At 33.7% G+C, this 20,383-nt stretch overlaps 1 protein-coding gene across 1 annotated transcript; it reads right to left on the reverse strand.

Annotated features, from left to right (window-relative positions):
* Positions 1-6,943: 6,943 nt before the first annotated feature.
* Positions 6,944-19,451, reverse strand: LOC132558409 (coatomer subunit gamma-2-like). Its single transcript, XM_060222965.1, has 24 exons — positions 19,363-19,451; positions 18,532-18,581; positions 18,125-18,205; positions 17,540-17,611; positions 17,013-17,092; positions 16,441-16,516; positions 15,992-16,084; positions 15,265-15,351; positions 14,863-14,979; positions 14,557-14,597; positions 14,145-14,346; positions 13,777-13,887; positions 13,348-13,448; positions 13,057-13,129; positions 12,722-12,800; positions 12,256-12,420; positions 11,530-11,605; positions 11,178-11,281; positions 10,761-10,886; positions 9,952-10,166; positions 9,536-9,704; positions 8,742-8,839; positions 7,978-8,116; positions 6,944-7,738 (listed from the first exon to the last, which is right to left on the reverse strand). Exons 1-24 carry the CDS (start codon positions 19,400-19,402, stop codon positions 7,506-7,508), a joined length of 2,628 nt encoding a protein of 875 aa, XP_060078948.1. The 5' UTR covers positions 19,403-19,451; the 3' UTR covers positions 6,944-7,505.
* Between the last annotated feature and the right edge of the window lie 932 nt (positions 19,452-20,383).

Here is a 20,383-nt window from a genome sequence, read left to right on the forward strand (position 1 = left end):
TATTTTTTTCATTTATTCTGACTGCAAGGAATGGTCTTTTAAGAAAGAAATACTTGAAATTGATAATTCAATATTCTGATTACTTTGCTGAATTTGCCGAACTGTTGAACTCGGCATCGAGGCGTGATTCAGATGTCAATTAAGTCTGATGTTTATCTTCACTGTCATGAAAACTCCTTCGATTACAACTGTTACTTCTACTAATTTCACTTCGTTTGGTTATTATGAATGAACGCCACAGTGAGCATTCGTCATCTCTAAAAACTGGTCAAATCCAAGCGTGTAATGTCACGCTCGTAAGTAATGTATCATAACAATGGTAGTTTTTAATATATAAATCATTAGTAAAGAAATATAACAATAGTTTATTCTTATTTAAATATTAATACAAACTGAAACCATTCTGCTGATATCAGTACATAAAGTTTGTGCTGTGTGTGGTTAAATTGAAATAACATATTTTTTTTACATTGTTAAACATGCAAACAATAAAACGAGGAAATATTTCAAGGCTGATGATAAAAATATAACAAACTGAAACGAAGATAGATTGGCATTAGGATGGGAGGTAACTCGTAAAAGTCGTAAGTCATCGATCAACAGCCTGAGTCAAGCAGGGTAACAAATTTTACATTGAAGTTTAAATTAGACATATACAATCATTATTGCTTCATTCTGACCCACACTAACATTCTTTTTATAATCAATAATAATTATTATTATTTTCAAATTTTACATTGAAGATTACATGTTATGTCTTTGTTATTTTTTAATCAACATGAATTTAAAACGTCTTTCATTCTAGCAATGCTCCGTTTCGCGTCTTGATAATGGTGTTCTTACACCCTCTACAAAACTGAAGGTATCTGCGAACAAAATAGATAAAAATGAAACTTCTTTTATCTTTCGATCGGAATAAATAAGAGTTTAAGAAAAACTAAATGACATTCCGTTATACAGACGCCCTGCATGTGTTAATTATCTTAATTGCATTGCCTGATCTAATTAGTATTATATAGTCTCCAATACCAACAGTTCTGCAGATCTGCCAATGAGCCCAGTTCGCGGCAAAATAGCGTCACACATCAACCACTCAACCGTTTAAATCACCCTCGCCTTAGTGGTTAGGTCAAGGTAGGGATTCAAAAGAAGCGCAGAATTTGAATTGATGAGGTTTGTACGTTCGTGGTTTATCATTATAAAAAACATCTCTGTTGAATGTCGATAAAAGTAATGAAATCTGAAAGGCAGGTATCCAGTGAGGAAGCTTCTCGGTGTTAGTGAGTCGATGTTAGACAAACTTAAATGGCTACTTTCGGCATTGTAACTTCAGACCAAATAAATTAATGATCCATCACACCCCCCTCAAAAATTCTTTAAGGGGAAAATATTTTTTAATCGCTCTTCCGGAAGATCTGGCGTTGTTTGCTTTGTATTTTTTTTCGAGAGACTCCGGCGTAAATCTCCCACTTGTTAATATTTTGCACATGTTTTATCGAATTTCAGTTCAGATAATGATGGTGTCCACTTGTTTCGTTTTTCAAGATAGTTATCTTTAATATAACGCAAGACGTAATTCTTATTACGTCCTCTAAAATTTTGGTTTTGCGTCTTCGCAAACAACCAATAGGTCATGATTGTAAACAAATTCAAATTAAATCTGAAGTATTTGCAGAAAAGAACCAACGCGTTGACTGATTTGAATATGCATGAAAAAAGGTAAAGTTTTATAACACATATACCTTTTTTTTTGGAGGGGAAATTGTATCGCTATTAATAACACATTCAATTTGTGATATTCTCAGTAAAGTATTAAAATAATTAAAGATTTGATATATGTTGTACACGACTCTGACAATTCCGTATTTCAAAAGAGCATTAAACAAGGGAGGTAACTTACCTGTTTTGATAAAACTATGCCAATATCAGCTCGTTACTGTGAAAAACAATTAGCAAGGACTTGTCCCAAAAATTTAACAACTCAGTTTTTATAATTAAACTGCAACGACAGATATCTGTCTACATTTGTGGTGCTAGATCGGGAGGTCGCAACAGTAGACGTAAACCGACTCTTTAAATACTGAAAAGAAAAGTCAATGACATGTTCTTCTATGATTTAACGCACTAACAGTATATTTTGTTTATATCGTCCGAGATTTTGAAAAATGATAAATCATTAGGCTCGTTTAGCAAATCTCACGCGATCACGTATAAAATCTTGTACTGTACAAATATAAACTGTCTAATATTAGAATTTGGTATCTGTGAATAGTATTGTAGTGACGAGTTATCTCCCTTGTGTAATACTTAGAATTAATGAAAATAATATCTATATCATTACTACTGACACTTTATATTACACAATATTAATTTCCTATTGTCATTGTTGTTGACAAAATAAACCTTAAATCATAAATGAAAGTAAATATTCACATTTAATGAAAAAGAATATTTTTTAATAAAGTTGTACACGCTTATTCATTTCTATATTTATTTTATTATAAGTATACCACTTTGATAAATTGACCTTATGGCGTGCAAGAACACGCCTGACTTTTGACCAATTTTGGTAGAGACTGCCTCCTTCGTGTTGTAGTCTTTTCTGAATAATTAACGATAGTTCAACTCCCCTTCTCCGAGAACTGAAAGGTTTAGAGAATTCACAGAGTATACGGAAATTTAACAAATGATTAAATGAAACAGTCATTCTTACCTGCACAAATTCAGACACACTCACCTGTGTCCGCTCTCACACTCGGACACGCACGCTCTGATACATTAGCACTCTGAAGCGATCACATACATTCACTCACCCGTACTTGCTGTCATGTACATTGCAATCACTCGCACATTCATACAATCATCATCAGCTTAACCAGGAACTACGTCCATAACTCACACTGAAAAATCGTAATTAACATTTAATAAAAGTATTTCATAGTTCTTCTGAATATTGTTTAAATGCAACATTTAAGAAGTTTCCAAGATTCTTTAACATTATTGACATCTAGTAACCGGATGAATTTAAATACGCTAGGTTTACACAAATAGTATGACTAAAAGGGACACGTCAAATTAAAATCTAAGTTCATTTTCAATTTCATGACATTACATAAGGTACAGATTCTATTTGATCTGACAATATTGGTAAATCTTCCACATTCTATGTTCACTTTTTGCGATGACAATCTTATTCGCAATATGCTTTTCTGCACAGACAGTCAATATGTTGCCTCCAATAAAATTACAACCCTAACTTGTCTATCCAATGTTGATATATAGAACCTTTTGAGGAGTTACAAATATTGCCAAATAGTTCTTGAGAGTGAATTTCATGAAATTTGTTATCAATCAGCTTGTACATTATTATTATTGTTATCAAAATTATTATTCAACTGGGACTCTAACCCTAATTTGCCAAATTTTAATTTCATTTTTGTGATCCAATCATCGTTATCTAACAATCTTTTTTCGTAACATGCTTTCAATGCACAATTTTCAGTTATTTTAATATCAATATATTCAATTTCCTTCCCAGATGCGTTTGTTATCTTTCTAACTCATAATACACTAAATCATAGCGTAGCCTAATTCATTGTTAATAACCGAGCTTAAAGTTTCTACAATAAAGTAGTGATTTTTCATTTTGTTCATCAATCTGAAAAAGGCTTTCTTTCTTTTTAGCTGCATGTTTTTTATCCATTAAATTTACCATGAAATGTAAACTCTTTAAAAAGTAAAAATAAATACATTTTCGTCATTATGATAAAACCATTTTTCATTGCCTGTTTAGTTTAAATCAATTTTATTGCAAACAAAATACAAAGACGAGTAATTCTGTGGATTTGGTGACTGTCATTTCCAAATCCAGCAAAGAACTGACTCTTTACTGTACACACATTGCGTTCTTCTTATCTAAAATGTTCAATCACATCCCGTGCTTTAGTTCGCCTGGATCAATCCTTGTCCTTCTACGATGCCGTACTCTAACTGCTTTGCCGACAAGGTTAGGAAACCACAGCCGTGATCTTAGTATATGGTTTCGGTAAACTATGAATATTTTACTATGTATTAAATAAACATTATGATTAAATAAATAAAACAATATCCGTCGGTGTTGGGAGGAGAGGATGAAACTGGATGAATGGAAGGGGTGTGGGGGAAGGGGTAGTATAGACATACTATTTGTCCTGGTTATCGATGATTAAATGTTAAAACGTTTAGAACTAGAAATAAATTATTGTAAAGCCCTACAGATGACAATATTTTATCAGTATCGAGATTTTCGTCCCCAAATATGTGTTCCACGGTTGTTTCGTTGTACCAGTAAAGAGACTGAAACATTATATTACGTAATTGATCAAAGTTGTCACAGAAAAGCAAGTAATGACTAGAGTCTTCAGAATGATGTCCGCAACTGCAAGAAAAATTGGGTCGAAGACGTGCTTTATAAAGATCATAATTTAGGGAGCTGCTGCGGTTGCGGAGTTGGCAATGTATTTTATTTACTTTTCTAGGCCCGTACTCGAGAAATGATTTAATATTTGTAGGGATAGTAAGATGAGGTAGAAGAGCTTTGAATTGTTTGATAGAATCAGATGACTTAGTTTCGATAGGTAGAGTATTCCAGGAGTCTGAAGTGCTTGGTATAAAGGATGAATTTGTAAGTTGTAGCATATAGAGTGGATTTTGAAAGTTATTTCTGTCTTTAAGATTGTCATTTGTAGAATTTGACACAGTATGTGGTAGTATAGATTTTAGATATGAAGGAGCATTATTGTGATAAATATTATAAAACATAGATAACTTCCTATTTTTACGTCTGTCCGCCAACGATTGCCAGCCTAGCTCCTTGTAAATAAATTCTTTTTAGTAAATACTGGTAATCCTGTTATTATGCGACCTACTTCATACTGAATATTTTCTAAATTTATTTGAAAGAGTGGTATTGCAATTATCCCAAACTTCGCAGGCGTATTCAAAAAGTGGTCTGATGAAAACAAGATATATTTTTTCTAAGTTTTTTTCTGTTTAAGATGTACTTAAGTTTCCAAAGTGTTGCGATGTATTTAGCAGTTTTTGTCAAAATGTCACCAATGTGTGAGTTCCAAGTACCATTGCTCCTAAGTGTTTGTGTTTGTTAACGATAGGAATGGGTGTGTTTTCAAAAAGAAATTGTGGGTTAGAAGGTATTTGTGTTAGAAATCAGGAGTATTTCAGTTCTAGTTGGATTGAAGCTCATTAACCATTTTTGAGACCAAAGATTACCAGTTCTAGATCGTGTAAATGTTTAGAAGAGTATGCTAATGCAGTATCGTCAGCGAAAAGTCTAGTAATAGATAAAAGAGTGTTTGTTTTATGCTCACCATTCCGGAAGATAACCATTTTTGTTTGTTTAATTTTTTTTTTGTATTTTTTTTTAAACTTTATTTTATTTTGGCAGTGGCATTTCATTCAAAGCATGTTATACAAAAAGGATTCAGAAAGAAGTTATAAACTTATGTTAATCTGTCTCCTTAGAAGTAACAAGCAGACAGCGACTGATCGAATTTGGGAAAGTGAAAAGAGTTTAGGAGAGGGAAATGAAGTAAGGAAAGTGGATAGAATGAGTAGTATAGTATGTATTTTAAGTGTGAGCTTCCATTTATCATGATACGTTAGTAAAGCGTTTAACTTTGATTGTAAGGCACTAGTTGATTCAGCTATTAGAACAGAGTCGTCGGCATACATAAGTAAAAATATGGTTATCATACCTAATTCAATTGTTGACTAAAATTCCTAACCTTGAACTATAACTGCAATTACGGTTTTCCTTTATCTTTTATTTTTGTTGTTGTTGTTGTTTTTATCTTTTTTAAGAACGGTAATTATCTGCATTTTAATAGGAAAATGTTGCATGAAATCCAACTTTTGGTAAAATAATTTTGGTCTTCTTGATTGACCAAGAAAATACGGAAATTTGAAATGTAATAATATACATATATATATATTTATATCATGGGTCATACAAACTTTCCAAGGACTTTTCAAGGCCCTATTCACCTTTTTTAAGGCTTTTTGTTCAGAAATATTAAGTGCATTTTACAATGACAAACGCGGAAAACATAACAATATGTATACTGATTTCAGATGTTTTGCTAAAGGTTAGTTTTGTCAGAGGTGTCTTAGGGCCATCATTCATATCCAACTGTTTACCAAATCTTTAAGAGCACTCACGGTGCTTTCAATCAATGAAGTTTTTGCACTGTTCAACCTTTTCCTTTGCACTCCTGCGAAGGGATTTAGAATGAGACAAGTGAGCGAGATTGCCTTCTACCTCAGCTCTTTGAGAAAATGTATCTGCTGATTTCAAACTGAGCGACTCCTGGTCCTGTTGAGATTGCTTAATTCTTCCTCCAAAGCCTCACGTTTTCTGGCTGCTTTAGCACTGGACAGTAGTTCTTTGGTAAGAGGGACAGGGGGATTAAGTCATGTCATGCCATATGAATATTGAATTTATACAAATATTTGTTGTCAGATCAAATTTTTTTATTGCATTGTGAATCTGCTATGAATCAGAGTGTGCAGGCTCTGTCTTCTTGTTCATTGTTCAGCGGTTGATCCACCTACACCTGTACTTCGCATGGCCTATATCTCTAAGGTCTGTGGCCACACATATATCCATGGAAATAGGACCCAAACTGGTTAAGTACCCAAACAGGGACACTTTATAAACATGCATAAAAGTTAATTCCAATTCAACCTTAACCAAGGTTACCTCAGACAGAAAAGTCTTATATTTGGTGCAAACCTTTGACACATCTGTATGCTCAGAACAGTTGTGGACTCTTTGTAATAGCTCATGGACAGATACATGTGGGCTGTATAATAAGTTGAAGATGAAATTGGGCAGTGTAGACAAAGTAAGACAGGCCTACATACAAAACCAACATTTTTTTGTGCTGATATCTTTTATTAGCATTACCATAGCATGATTTAAACAAATGACAAACATCATCAAAGTTATAATATCATAACTTAATTTTTAACAGTAATGTTGCATTTTTCAGTAAGAAGCAGTAAACTGAATTGCTTCTCTGTGAATAAATAATAGTAACACTTTAAATACCTGGTACACATTTTCTTAATATCTCTTCAATCTTTCTTAAAACAGGCAGAATTTGAGTGAAGTTAATTCCAGAGGAGGCCAAATGTATTTAATAAAATTCAATATGAATTTCACATCATATAACCCAGATTTATATGTTGAAACTCCAAAAATATTCTATAACAAATTAAACCTGAATACACGATAGATCGTTAAAAAAAGAAAGAAAAACATTTATATAAGAATTTTCACCACCAGTAAATTGCTTTGCTGTGATATCACTTGTTATGATAAGTATCAATATAGAATATCCCCTAATCTGTCCATCAGAATCAGTGAGAGCTGTAACAACCTAAATGGTTCCTGAAACCCTGTACATGGTACATGATGGCAGAAAAACATTGACCCAAAGGTCCATTTAACCTATGGCAGTGGCCATGACCTCCGACACATCTGGGTCAGTTGAACGGACAGTCAGCTGCATGGTGACGCCTGCATCAGAAAGCGCAAGCTTTGCCCTAACCAGGGCATCATGACCTCCTCTGTACACTCCTGCCAAGTACAGAGTATGTGAAGACTTGCCCTCTGGTACTTTGTCTGAACGTTCGCAGGGCTGCATACCCATAAACTTGATAATATTCTGTACAGCCTCTGTATAAATATAATAAAATATTGTCAAAACCCATTTCAATTGCAATTCACTTTTCAAAGCCTAAAATGGTAGTTTTACAATCAAGATTAACAGAAACCAGGTCATTGATTAAATTTCAAATACTGCATGTGTGTATAGTAAATTAGAAATATTATAATTCTACATTGTTTGAATATGAACCCATACCAACACACTACACTTTTGTATGTATTTTCTAAAGATATGTATGTAATCTCACCTTCAAGTGTCTTCATGGTAGACAGGGCATATGTGTCTTCCAGTTCATTCTCTGGTCCTACTTCATCCCATGATGCTCCAAAGTTTGGTTTCATAACACGCTGAACATGGTCAGCAACAGATACCTCCACATCCTCTAACTGCACACAGAAAGTAAAAATAGCATGCATTATATTGAAACAAATATAATCCACAACCAAGGAGTAATTTGGAACTTGTTAGCATGATTGTTTTTGATGCAGAATCAATGGAAAAGGTTCTCAATTTAAAGAATTTTTTTTAAAAAATTCTAATGGTAGTTTGGAAAGTCTCTTCAATGTTTGTGAAATTCAAATTCAAATGGCCATTACTCTAAAAGCTGACTACAACCAGATCAAAATTAGTCCTGGTTAAACACAGTTATACACAATTCAGTAAGATATCTGTATCTGTTATAGAGTAGACAGTAGAAACAAAATCATGACCGAATGATGGACAAGAGTAAAACTTTAGGCATGGACAATGAAAAGGCCTAAGCATAATAAGGAAAGCAAAGAAATATTCACTCTTCCATGAAAACAGCATTGAATAGTTCTTGAATTGTATAGCTGGTAATATTCGCCACGGATAGTCAGTATATAGTATCAAAATGGTGTCAACATTTCCCTCAGGGATTTTAAATTAATAGTCGCAAAATCCTTAATAGTACCATTGAATGATCTTTTATCTTTACAAATTTCAATGTAAAAAAAAAGGAAAAATATTCACACTTGACAAACTACATACCACATATTCATCCTCATATCCTTCATCATCTGGTTCACCTGTGTTGGGATCACAATCCTTTACTATAAATTTCATTGTGCAGCTGAATGTTCCTGTTACTGTAAAGATAAAAGACAGTTAGAGCAACAGTGAGAGATTTAACATAGCAAATATCAAACATTAACACATAGTTTCATAATAGTTTTCAAAATTAGATCATAAGTGTTGATCAGATAAATAAACTTAATTGGAGATTGATCTTCTTATGTATTTTAAACCTCATAACCAGTTTAATTTTGCTGATGTTTATCTTTTTTTAAAAAGATTGTATGGTGACGATACTGGTGAATGTACTATAAATAGAAGTGAATGAAATCAATCACCCGGAACCATTCTTACCACTGATCAACTGCTTAACAGCAGTATGGTTGTTGTGCAAAACTTATCTGAACTCTCATCATATTGAATACTTAACTGACATACTGTGGTCAGATGTATAAACACTGCACTGTAAGGATCTGTCTAAGTTTCTAATTGGGACACCAGTATTGATTCAGGAGAGAAAATAGAATTCACAAAGCCATTTAAACTTGTGTACAAAATTTCAGATAGTGAAAAAATATCAATCAGTAAGGATAGTATATTGTAAAACCCTGTTGTTTAGTATTTTATTATTATACAATCTTCTTTTATTGTGTCCCACAGTTTTATACAATGTTGTTCACAACTCCTTTAGAGTGCGCCTGATTATAAAACAACTGAGTATCTTAACGAAACTTTTCAAGATATTTGCACAGCCCAGCAATGTGAGATACCTAAAGTTGGATCCTCTGGTAGATGAACTAGTGTGTAGGTTGTGCCAGGTTTATTGTAAGGTAAACTAGCACAGGGCACAAACTTGAGCACCTCAAACCCATCTGCTGGCTCCACCTGTACCGTGACATTTTCTAGAACTTGGTCATTCAGGGTGTTGCTGCAGTCAAACTAGAATGTAAAAGTAGAATTTAAAATCTAAAACAGTCTGGGACAATTTTTTCAGGGTACATACTGTTAAAGATGTAAACAGAATCTGAGGCAAATCTTCTAATTACATTAAATCTAATATAGATTAAAACAGATTTTTACTAAAACTTGGTAAATGTGTTGAAATCTGAACACAACTGAAAAGGCACAAAAGCTAAACTTAGAACTACATTTCATGATCACTTGAAACACAAGAGTTCTGTCTCACCTGAAACACCATGTAGTGACTATATGTATGTTTAACACACTGCACAACATACTCAGTCTCTGATTCTGTCAGCTGTACAGGTAGCGATGATGACTTGAACAGGTTACCAAGGTTAGCAAACTCTGGAATAGCAGACAGCTGTTCTGCATATATATCCTGTCTGGAAGCTGCCACCTTTTCTGCCTTTGGTGCCCCGACCTCTCCAGGTTCCCGTACTGAACAAAATAAAATAGAAATAATTGAATAAATTATATATTGCCAAGACCTCTCATATTGACAGACTTTACATTGCAACTTACTATTAACTCATAAATAGAGATTTAAAAATGCAGATTTGGTGGACGTTGTTAAATTGAAACAATTGTTACATAATAGTCTGAATGATTATTTAAATCTGGTTTCTGACGAGTTAAAGTTGATCAGTTTTACCTATACTTCTATAAACCATTAACAAAATGACTCCAAGTTCATAATCATAAATTCTAATTTGTGGATCATGGAGTTTAATATAGGTTTCTTCATTTAACTTGTGATCAAATGATATATTTGAATACTTTAAGTTTCAAGATTTGATTCTATATTACCACAAAGTCTTCAGAAAGATTGCAACACTAAAACTTTGAACATAAAACAAAGCTATGTTATTTTATAGTAAAAAATAACCTACAACTATATCACATTAATCAACAAGAATACTCTGTGATCAATCTACTACAGCAAACTTTATGAAGTTTCATGTTCAGCAGAAACAATTTACACAATCATGGATAGCCCTAGAACAGGGGTGATTGTCCTGGTGTTGTAGCTACCTTGTTTACTGTCTGGAAGGGGTGCAGTCTCTAGTGGGACAGACTTGACATCAAAAGGAGTCTCGGATGGCTCCATTGTGTAGTGGTGTAAAGCTCTCTCTAGTCCCACCACAGAAACCTGTAGGCCTGTAATATAATTCCATGTTCAGTGATTTCGGAGGTTGCCTTTTCTTACATCAATTTGCAAGCCTTTTTTTCCATATAAAGAGATGAACTTTTACAATCTCAGTTTTTTTCATTTCCAATAAAATAATTAGTGACTGTACAGTTTACATGTTTCCTGTCTTCTCATGGATTGTGTAAGGCCAAAATGTCACCTTTTCCTTTAGCAATATGTTTTCAAATAATCACCAACTTAAACATATCAGACAGATTTCTTTAATGCATAATAACTCTGTATTATATATTTATACTTACCGTTGAGGATGTAGGTAGACTTGAGTGATTTCTGCTGCTGCTTGAGAGTATGTACATAAAATGTAGCTCGGTCTCTCACTTCATCATCTGTGTCTAACAAACACCTGCAAAATACAAAAGACCCATTATATAATGTTAGATTTAAAAATAAAGATAATATTTCTTGTTTAGACTGCACTATTTTTTGGCGCAAAAGGCTCCTGCTTTGCAGCCATGGACATCAGCTACAAGGCAAGATTAATCACTGATATTCTGAATTCAATTATAAGACCAACTGATTTATATGTAAATCAGTAACAAATATTGTGTTTACAATAGTTAATACTTTTATTATGAAGAAAAATTGTATTACCTCTCCAGAAGGACTATACAGCTAGGCAAAAGCTCCTCACAGTGTGCGCCAAACTTAGCCAGAGCTGTCACAGTGGCTGGAAACATCAAAATCATGACAAATATTTATACATGTCTTACTGTCAGCCAACTTACCTCTTGATATCGCATGATGTTCTTCAGAAATGAGTTCAACAAAGCTAAAAATTTGTGATTCATAAAATCATGTCCAATCTTGTTCACATAGAACTCAATAGCTGGTTATTACAAAATATTTACCGGTTGAAAAACGAGTCGACTGTGATGTTTCAGCCTTAAAAATTTACCCTTGGTCAAATGTTGATTCATTATTTACTTTTGAAAGATTTAAAACATTACCTTGATATCAGTTCTAGTGAACTTGACCTATAGTTAGGTAAACTGCTTTTTAATTTTGGTCTAATAAAGAAATCATAATTTCAGTTACAGCTATCTTCACTTGAAGGCATCAGAAACCTGATTAAAATGCAGTTCCAAATTTCAGTACCATATCTTGTCTGATTCAAATGTAAAGGATGGGAAAATATTAAAATGAACATTGCAATGCACACCACTTGTGGGAGATCCATGTCAATAATGCTTAATAATTCTGTCTTTCTGTTGTTTTTACCTCCTCAAATGGATAAATTTTAAAATATTTAAAATACTTTTCAAATAATGTAAACAGAACGACTGACAGTCATCCACTGTAAGCAAAATGGAAACTCACCTGCTCGTACAGCAGCATTCTCAAGGATGACTCTGTTGTAGATGAAACGAATGTACTTGGAGGGGGTTGGAGTACGTGGCCCCTCCCGACCAAGAAGATGTAGGATCTTTGTGGCCAGAACAGTATGCTCACAATCCTCAATGAATTCACACAGGTGGGCAAGTCCTGTCAAAAATGGAAAGTATATATCCTCAACTATCACTATAGGGAACTCCCTAAAGCTAAACTAATAATAAATTGGTTTAATTTTCCTATGAAATTTTTAAAAGCACTGGTCCTTCCTTCATAACTATGGAGGTACAGATAAATGTATATATTTTCAAAATTCTTTAATTTTCAATATCTTAAAAAATACTAGATGTCTCCATAGTAAATAATGATAAGAAAATTAAAAAAATGTATTCTATGTCAAAACATTTCAACTGTACAAACAATTTCCGAATGTAATGAGAAATGTGAAACTCACCTGCTTCTTTGGCTTCTGGGTTGTCCTCTATGATAGTTATAATACTGTCTACGATTGCTTTCTTATACTCAAAACCACCCTGGTAAACAAAGCATCACACAGTGATATAAGTCAATATAAGTAAATTTAAACTCAAAACCACCCTTAACTGTTGTTACTAAATCCTCATGATTACAAATTATACACATTAACTGAAATACCCCGTGGGATTATCTAGAGATGTAGTAATTAAATCATCTATCAGTTTAAATGAATTACCATTGCATGACATGCTGAGTAAAGAAATTAAAAGTTTAAAGGAAGATAATTGAAATTAATCAAAACCGATTTATTACCTCATCCCTCAAGACAGAGGACAGGAAATTCATCAAAACAGGATGTTTTCTTGGAAACTTCTGGCATAGTGACCTTAATAGTGTAAAATAAATATATGTTTTATGAAATATTCTGAAAACACAGTCCCCTGCAACAAGGATTGATTCTGTATATAGCACTTATATTTAAAAAGCATGTAAAAATGTTTCCGCTGGAACTGTTTTAACATTAAGACTGAAGAATCTTGCCTCCATGGAAAATACCACCAACAATACCCTATTAGTCTATATAGAATATAAAGACGGCCTTACTGTATAGCCTGAATGACGACGATTTTGAATTCATCCGAGATTTCATTCATGAAGCTGGAAATCTGTTTCATCAGTCTGTCAATACTGCTTTCGCTTCCTGTCTGTTACACAAACAACACACAGTGAAAACAACCAGTCATATATCTTATACACAAAATCAATGTATTGATGTAACAACTTGTATACTACGACAAAATCTGAGTGTTAAGAACAAAGTTATTGGAAATTGATACATTGATGAATCTTCTTAATGAAATTCTTGACTAGCATGATTCTTGATCACAAACTTATTACTAAATTGTTTGCTATCAAAATATATTCCCTCCATAAGAACGAAACATACTCTCACCTTTGGGATTATGATATTCATTACATTGTGTTGGTAATTAACACTACATTGTATAAACTAGTGTAAATTCAATAAGATACCTTCAGCAGAGTAGTAATGGCCAGTGTAGCAATACTTCGGTTAGAATCAGTGATCAGATTCTCCAGTTCTAAGTTACAGGCTGTCACTGCAGCTGGATGTTTCATGGCAACCTGTAAACACAAATGGTTAATATCACAAGCTAAGTTGTCAATTAATTGTCAGACAGACAGAGTGAAGTCTTCTATTCTATAATAAGTGATCACATGTCCGTTCTAAAATGTTTTCCTATCCGATTCTATGCGACAACAACCTTCTTCCATAAAGTCATGCAATGCACCTAACGGAAAGTTCAAACTTCAATGACTATAGTTTGTGACATCAGTTAAATCTATTGTAATTTTTTCTCGTTTCTAAATGTGAGGCTTACCTTGTTGAGAGTCCTGATGGCTGCAAACCGAAGTGTGGGCTTGGCTGAGCTACAGAAGAGCTGGAGAACAGGTACTGCAGAGGCCAGCTCTTTGGCAGATGTGTTCTTTAAATTCACTATGGCATGGGCTGCCTCGTAAATGACAATCTCACTCTTGTGGCGCAGGCAGTTTTCAATGAAGTCAAACATGGGGCTGTCAGTTCTGGAAAAGTAAACAAAAAGCCATGTCTGGTGAAGTACATGCAGGTTTGTTTTTCAAATTCCATTTTAAAAGACATCATGGTTCATTATCATCAAAGTAACTTTCAGATAAGTCCTCCTTGTACTTAACTTTTTAAATTCACATCAAATGTCTTATTGTCAATTTATGACACCAAAGTTTAATATAGACATTACAGATCATTTTCCTTACCCAACTCCTTCCTCTTCCATAAGTTTACTTGCGATTCTGATCTGCAAGACAATAGTAAAAAAATTGTGACCACAAAGTTTAAAATATAGACTATCAGTTTCTTTGCAGATATTAAAGATATATAAATATGACCTGAACTGTAAAATGTTTTCAATCATGAAACCTCTGCTGATTGATGCAGCGTCATTATAAGAGAAAGAATATTCCATCATTCCTCTGACAGAAAGGACTGAATAGTCCTGGTTCAGAGATTTCAGGAGATAGCTTTTTAGATTTCTAAAACACATCAGTGACACAATGACTTACCAGTAGACAGTAGGCGTAGGGAGACTTGAGGGAGTGCTTGGAAAACTTTGTCACTAGTTTGGTGACAGCCAGTCTGTCATATTTCCTGATGTGATACAGCAGTCCTAGGGCATGGTACTGTACAGAGCAACAGAATAGAAGGACAAGATATAGAATTAATCATTATCAAAATTAAAGACCTTTAGTAACTTGTCATGATGTCTGAATTTGACTAAAATTATAGCAATTCTTCTTTTGAGCTCAAAGCCATTTCAAAACAACTGACAATCCATTGTATATATCAGTTCTAAAAATCAGTCAGATATACATGCACAATAGTGAAAAACTTCCTAAACTAGCTTGTTACCCACACCTGCTAACTAATTAAATAGTAAATTGACTACTGGACCACAACTAACTTACCTGGACCATAATATTGTCACTTGACACGGCTTCCTGTGCCTCATTCACCCAACGCTTAGTCACATCCTGGCTACATTTACTCAAATGCTGTAAGATTGAAATCAGAAGGTCACAGTAAAATTCTACTGAAGAATGGATATGACATCAGATGTTTAAACATGCTTTTTCTAGATAATAGATTTATCAATAGGTATATAATTTCTATCATCCTACAAATAAGCAACACACCTTTTATAGCAATAAGCCCTTTACTGTTAATATTTAAGTCATCAAAACTGCTGAAATATCAATTCATATGTTAGAATGTAGAAAGGACAGATTAAACTTACTGAATTAACTTAACAAGCACTCCCTGACCTTTAATAGAAAAACATGAGTTGGGTCTGCTTAAAAAAACTGTATTAAGAGGGAAAACACTTGATATCTGATACACAATTTTAACTTGAATCCAAATAGAACATTCAGCAATATGACTAGGTACTGGTGGTTGCATATATATATATATATATATATATATATATATATATATATATAAATATGACAGGACTGATGGGCAAGGATAACACTCTATGCCCCCTCTTCTTATAAAATGGTGTATGTGTATATATAGGTGTCCTGGAGACAAATGTGTTTAATTAATAGGTCTAATAAGTGATATTGAAATCTGTCTTTGCTCATAATCTTTAAGGCCAAGGAAATCTCTAAAGCTTTAGAATCGTGTACTGACCAGTGAGGAGACTAGGGCTGCACTGGACACAGATGTGACTTTGTCCACGATAGCTTGTTTCATGTAACGCTCAATACTCTGCAACATTGTCGTCTATAAAACAAAACATTTGAAATGTATAAAAATTCACTATTGTTAACATGAACTTTCCAATAAATCTTCAATTATGGACTATTCCACCAAAATCAGGTTCATTTCAACAGGAAATTCTAAATTCTAATTAACATTAAAAAACAATAAAGATCTTAGGACATTTTTATGTAACAGAGGTCATTTGTCATCTCAATGCCTCCGCTAGGAATCGAACTCGGGACCCCTGGCTTACTAGTCTGACGCTCAACCAATCGAGCTAAAGAGAAGTTCTCTCTAGCCGAGTGGTATGTTGCGGCTAGTATTTTACCAGGGTTACATTTACTTGATAAATATCATAATAAATATGTATTATTTACATCTGTGATGGAACAAAGGGCACGGATGGCTGGGCCTCTGAACTGGTCTTCTCTTCCTGTCATGTCCTTCATCAAACTGTTAACATAAATATTGGATTTATTTTAACTTGATTGGAATATTTGCTCTAAGAAAACAAGGGCCTTCAGAGGCAGATTATTCTCCCAGAATGGGACAAAATTTAAGTATGAAAAAAAACATAAGGCAATAAGAGAGTTATGATTGACGTGCAATGCATTTCTCTATGTTGAGATCAATCTACCAATGCAGTTTTATGTTGATACCTCTTATAGTTTTTTGTTACGCTCCGAACAAAAAGTTATTTCGGATGGGCCGACAAAGTGGCAACTATAAGCTCTCCCTTCAGACAGCATAAAAATATAATGTATTGATTTATGTGTAAGAATAATAAATTCATTTATTTTAATCTTAAAATGTGTTCTTTTTTTATTTTATGGCTTACTCATTAATAATGTCATTTTAAATGCAAATGATGGAAAACTATTAAACAAAATATCTTGATTTTGATAATGTCACATCTTGATGTTACTGTATTATTTCTATGATCGTATACCTGCTGGTGACGATGATTACGTCCTGGGCAATCTTGGACATTTCCTTAATCCCAAGGTAAACAAGACGTCGCAGGATTGGCTGTAGGGACACAAAATTTCACACATAGTAACAAAAAATTCACAACACAAAATTCATAGTTGTTTTGTTTTAAACTTGATTTTACAATAACTCGTAAGTTTATAACTTATCAGGACCATTCAATTTGGTCTGAATTAATGAATGTCATGAGTCTCAAAATGGTAAGTCAACCAGAATGCCTTTTTCATATTTACCATGTGATTGTTGTGTAGCTGTCTTGGTAAAATGCAGCGAGTGTATTTTTTCATGCACACCTGGCTTCCTAGTAAGGTGTATTTTTATTTAATATTATACCAATAAACAGTCTTCCAAAATTAAGTGTGGGTTAGAGGTGCTGTCTACTTGCTCCTTAACCCAAACCCCAATACTTTAATTTCCGGAAGACCAAAATACATCAATATCCAAACATATAACAGAGAACATGTCCATCATCGTAAACAAACTTACATCTTTGGCCTGAAACAGCTTCGTCATGGCAAAAAATGCTTCTGTAGCTTCTGTTGCCCCAATCTGCTCACCCTAAAGTAAAAAGGAATCCCAAGATTTGTTTGCAGTACTTCTTAACTTCTATGATATTAAAAACAATGTAAAGAAATATGAGTATTCCTTCAACAAGGGATGAGGACTGACATTGTGATTATGTTATGTATTATCGGTACAATGTTATAAATAAACTATCATAACTAATCATAACCTTTTCACCATTATTATGTCCTTTGTATACTGTTACTTGGTGTTGTTTAAATCATTTGCATCTCTATGAAACACTTATGAATGAGAAATTAAATTACACCTCTAGAAATTTAAGAATTTCAGTTTTGAATCTAATGCATGATTAAGGATAACATCACACATAAACAGCTCTCAGTAGACATCAATCGCACTGTGTTAAAAAGTCAATTTAATCATGGTAATGAGCTCAATCACCCTACAACTGAATCTGAATTCAACTATCATTTGTTCAAGATCATTATTAGTGTTTAAAGGGAGCATTAAATTGATCATGAGTGTAAAAATCTTTTGGCTAGTTACCTGGTTGATCAGGTATAAGACCTTGGTGAGGATATGAGCACATTTTCTTGGATTTATAGGTGATTCGTTGAAGGTCCTTGCCTGTAAAAGACAAAGTTACAACTAAATGCAACAAACAGAAACTTATTTCACGAGGCAAGAAACAGCTAAATACTTTACAAATGCACATCTTAAAAGGTATAAAATCCTATGCTGGTAGCAAAGCAAAACAATTCTTATTTTTTAAATCGATTATGTCTCAATGCATTGATAACTAGGTACATGTAAAATCTTTAACAAGTTAAGAGTTAATAGTTAAGAACTGCATGTTTAACCACTTCTACAACAATTTGGGTGACACTGATAGTTGTTCTAGTCTAGTCTCTGTTTCGACAGTTAGAAAGACTACCCAGTATTCATAATAATACCTCTTGCAACACACTGCTTTTTTCTATATTGTGGAAAGGATTTCCCCCACCTGCAAGTAAAAAAAAAGCATTGTAATATCTTAAGTGGACAGACATCTTTCAGTCATGCATTTAGGACAAATACATACACACTGCATATACATAAACGCTTTGACCTCCAGGTATATTTTAGTTGCATCAACAGTGATAATGAAAGAGTATGCAGTGCTGTAAGTTATTATTTGGGTCTGTGTTTCCATTTTAATGGCTCATTCTGAGAAATATAACAGTACAAAGGTCCTGTGAGAGTAATTCATACAAATTCATGTACAAATGTGTTGTCATAAGATTATATTGATATTTCTACTCTGTGATCTATTGGCTGTAGAAAGATCATAAAGCACCTAACCTAACAAAAAGGCACAACTGCTGGAAAGAGGGACCCTCGAAAAAGCTACATAATTGTAGGGGTTTGGATCAATGTGTATCTTGTTCCAACAGAAAAAAGATAGAATATGGATATAACGCATGAACAAAAGCCGGTTGTCAAATCTTGGACAAGACTTCTGACCGGTTCCTACACTGTGCCAACGGCATCGGACGTCACATCTCTGAATTATTGCTATTATATTATTTGAATAACAGGAACGATTTTTACATATAATTGCCACTAGTTCAGTCGTTAATTTTCAATTTAAACGTTCGATTCCTGTGATAGTAAATACTTTTTTTAGAAAGATTGCGTCCAGGTCCGGATGTACCACTGAAAATGCAGGACTTCCCAGTGATATCGAGTATATTCTTATCAAAAACACCAAAAGGTAAACAATCTTAATGTCTTTATATACTAACCATCCTCTTCCTCTTTCTTGTCCCGTCGTAACATATGCATTTTGGGAGATTTTACGCCTTCAGATTACTGCCGGTTCTTCTCGGAAGTTTGGACACGTTCACTACTTTTTAGGCGCATGCGTTAAATTACACACCGGAAGTCAAATCAAGGACATGTTACTGTCAAAGAGTGGTTCGACGATTGATAGGACCACATATGATATGATTGGGTTGTTATATTTTTCGCTTTCACACATTCGATTTGTGTTTCTGAGTTTCATAAAGCTTTCAGTAAAAATGACACGAAAAACAACACGAGATCCCCCAATGGCGTGAAATACGATTAATGTTCAGAAAGCACCTTAAATTATATCATGGACTTCGAAGATGGAAAAGAATACGCCGGGGTTATACTAAACAGCTATGACTACATATTATACAGTTTACTGATTCGAGCTGACAACCTACATGTATAGTCGATGTTATTTTTAAAAAAGCGCCCATAAACCTGTTAAACGGTCATTTCACAACCAGACGCCAAAGAATTCTTTTTGTAAATCGGGAAGTCAAAATGCAATTGCCTAAAATTTCAAATGGATGAAAAAGGGTAGTATTTTAAAGTAATAACTTAAAATTCGTGTTCTAAATAGCTAAAGCATATTTTGATCTTCACTCAATTGAATTTGGCCAGATACATCCTTGTTTCTCTGTATAACTAGATATAGATGAAAATATTTTTTTTCGTCGGGATTGAAATGGAATTTGTTGACTTTGATGAACAGAATAAAGTATACATTTAATATATACCAACTTTTCTAATGTATATGTGAATTACAAGTCTGTTTATTTACTTTTTTCATTGTATAAAAATATGAGGATATTTCTTTTACAATACAAACCTGAAACAATGAACGAAAATGCAAACCCGAACTATACCAGCTCAAGATTTTAACAAACTATATTTTCTTTTGATTTTGACTGGGATGAGCGCGAAAGCATATCCCCACACTAATAAATTGCGTGCCCGAGTCACCATGAGGCG

The sequence above is a fragment of the Ylistrum balloti genome, unplaced genomic scaffold (assembly GCF_031769215.1).
Source record: "Ylistrum balloti isolate Yb309-2 unplaced genomic scaffold, AGI_CSIRO_Ybal_v1 Utg370790, whole genome shotgun sequence".
In the NCBI taxonomy this organism is placed as follows: Eukaryota; Metazoa; Mollusca; class Bivalvia; order Pectinida; family Pectinidae; genus Ylistrum; species Ylistrum balloti.

Bases quoted from the DNA above. Each gene is read 5' to 3' on its own strand.
- LOC132558409 (XM_060222965.1), bottom strand. From the start codon at position 19,402: ATGCATATGTTACGACGGGACAAGAAAGAGGAAGAGGATG. The intron at 16,085-16,440 runs GTAAATAATACA...TTTGTTTTATAG, and splicing joins CCCTTTGTTCCATCACAGAT to ACGACAATGTTGCAGAGTAT. The intron at 11,606-12,255 runs GTGAGTTTCCAT...TGATGTTTCCAG, and splicing joins GAATGCTGCTGTACGAGCAG to CCACTGTGACAGCTCTGGCT.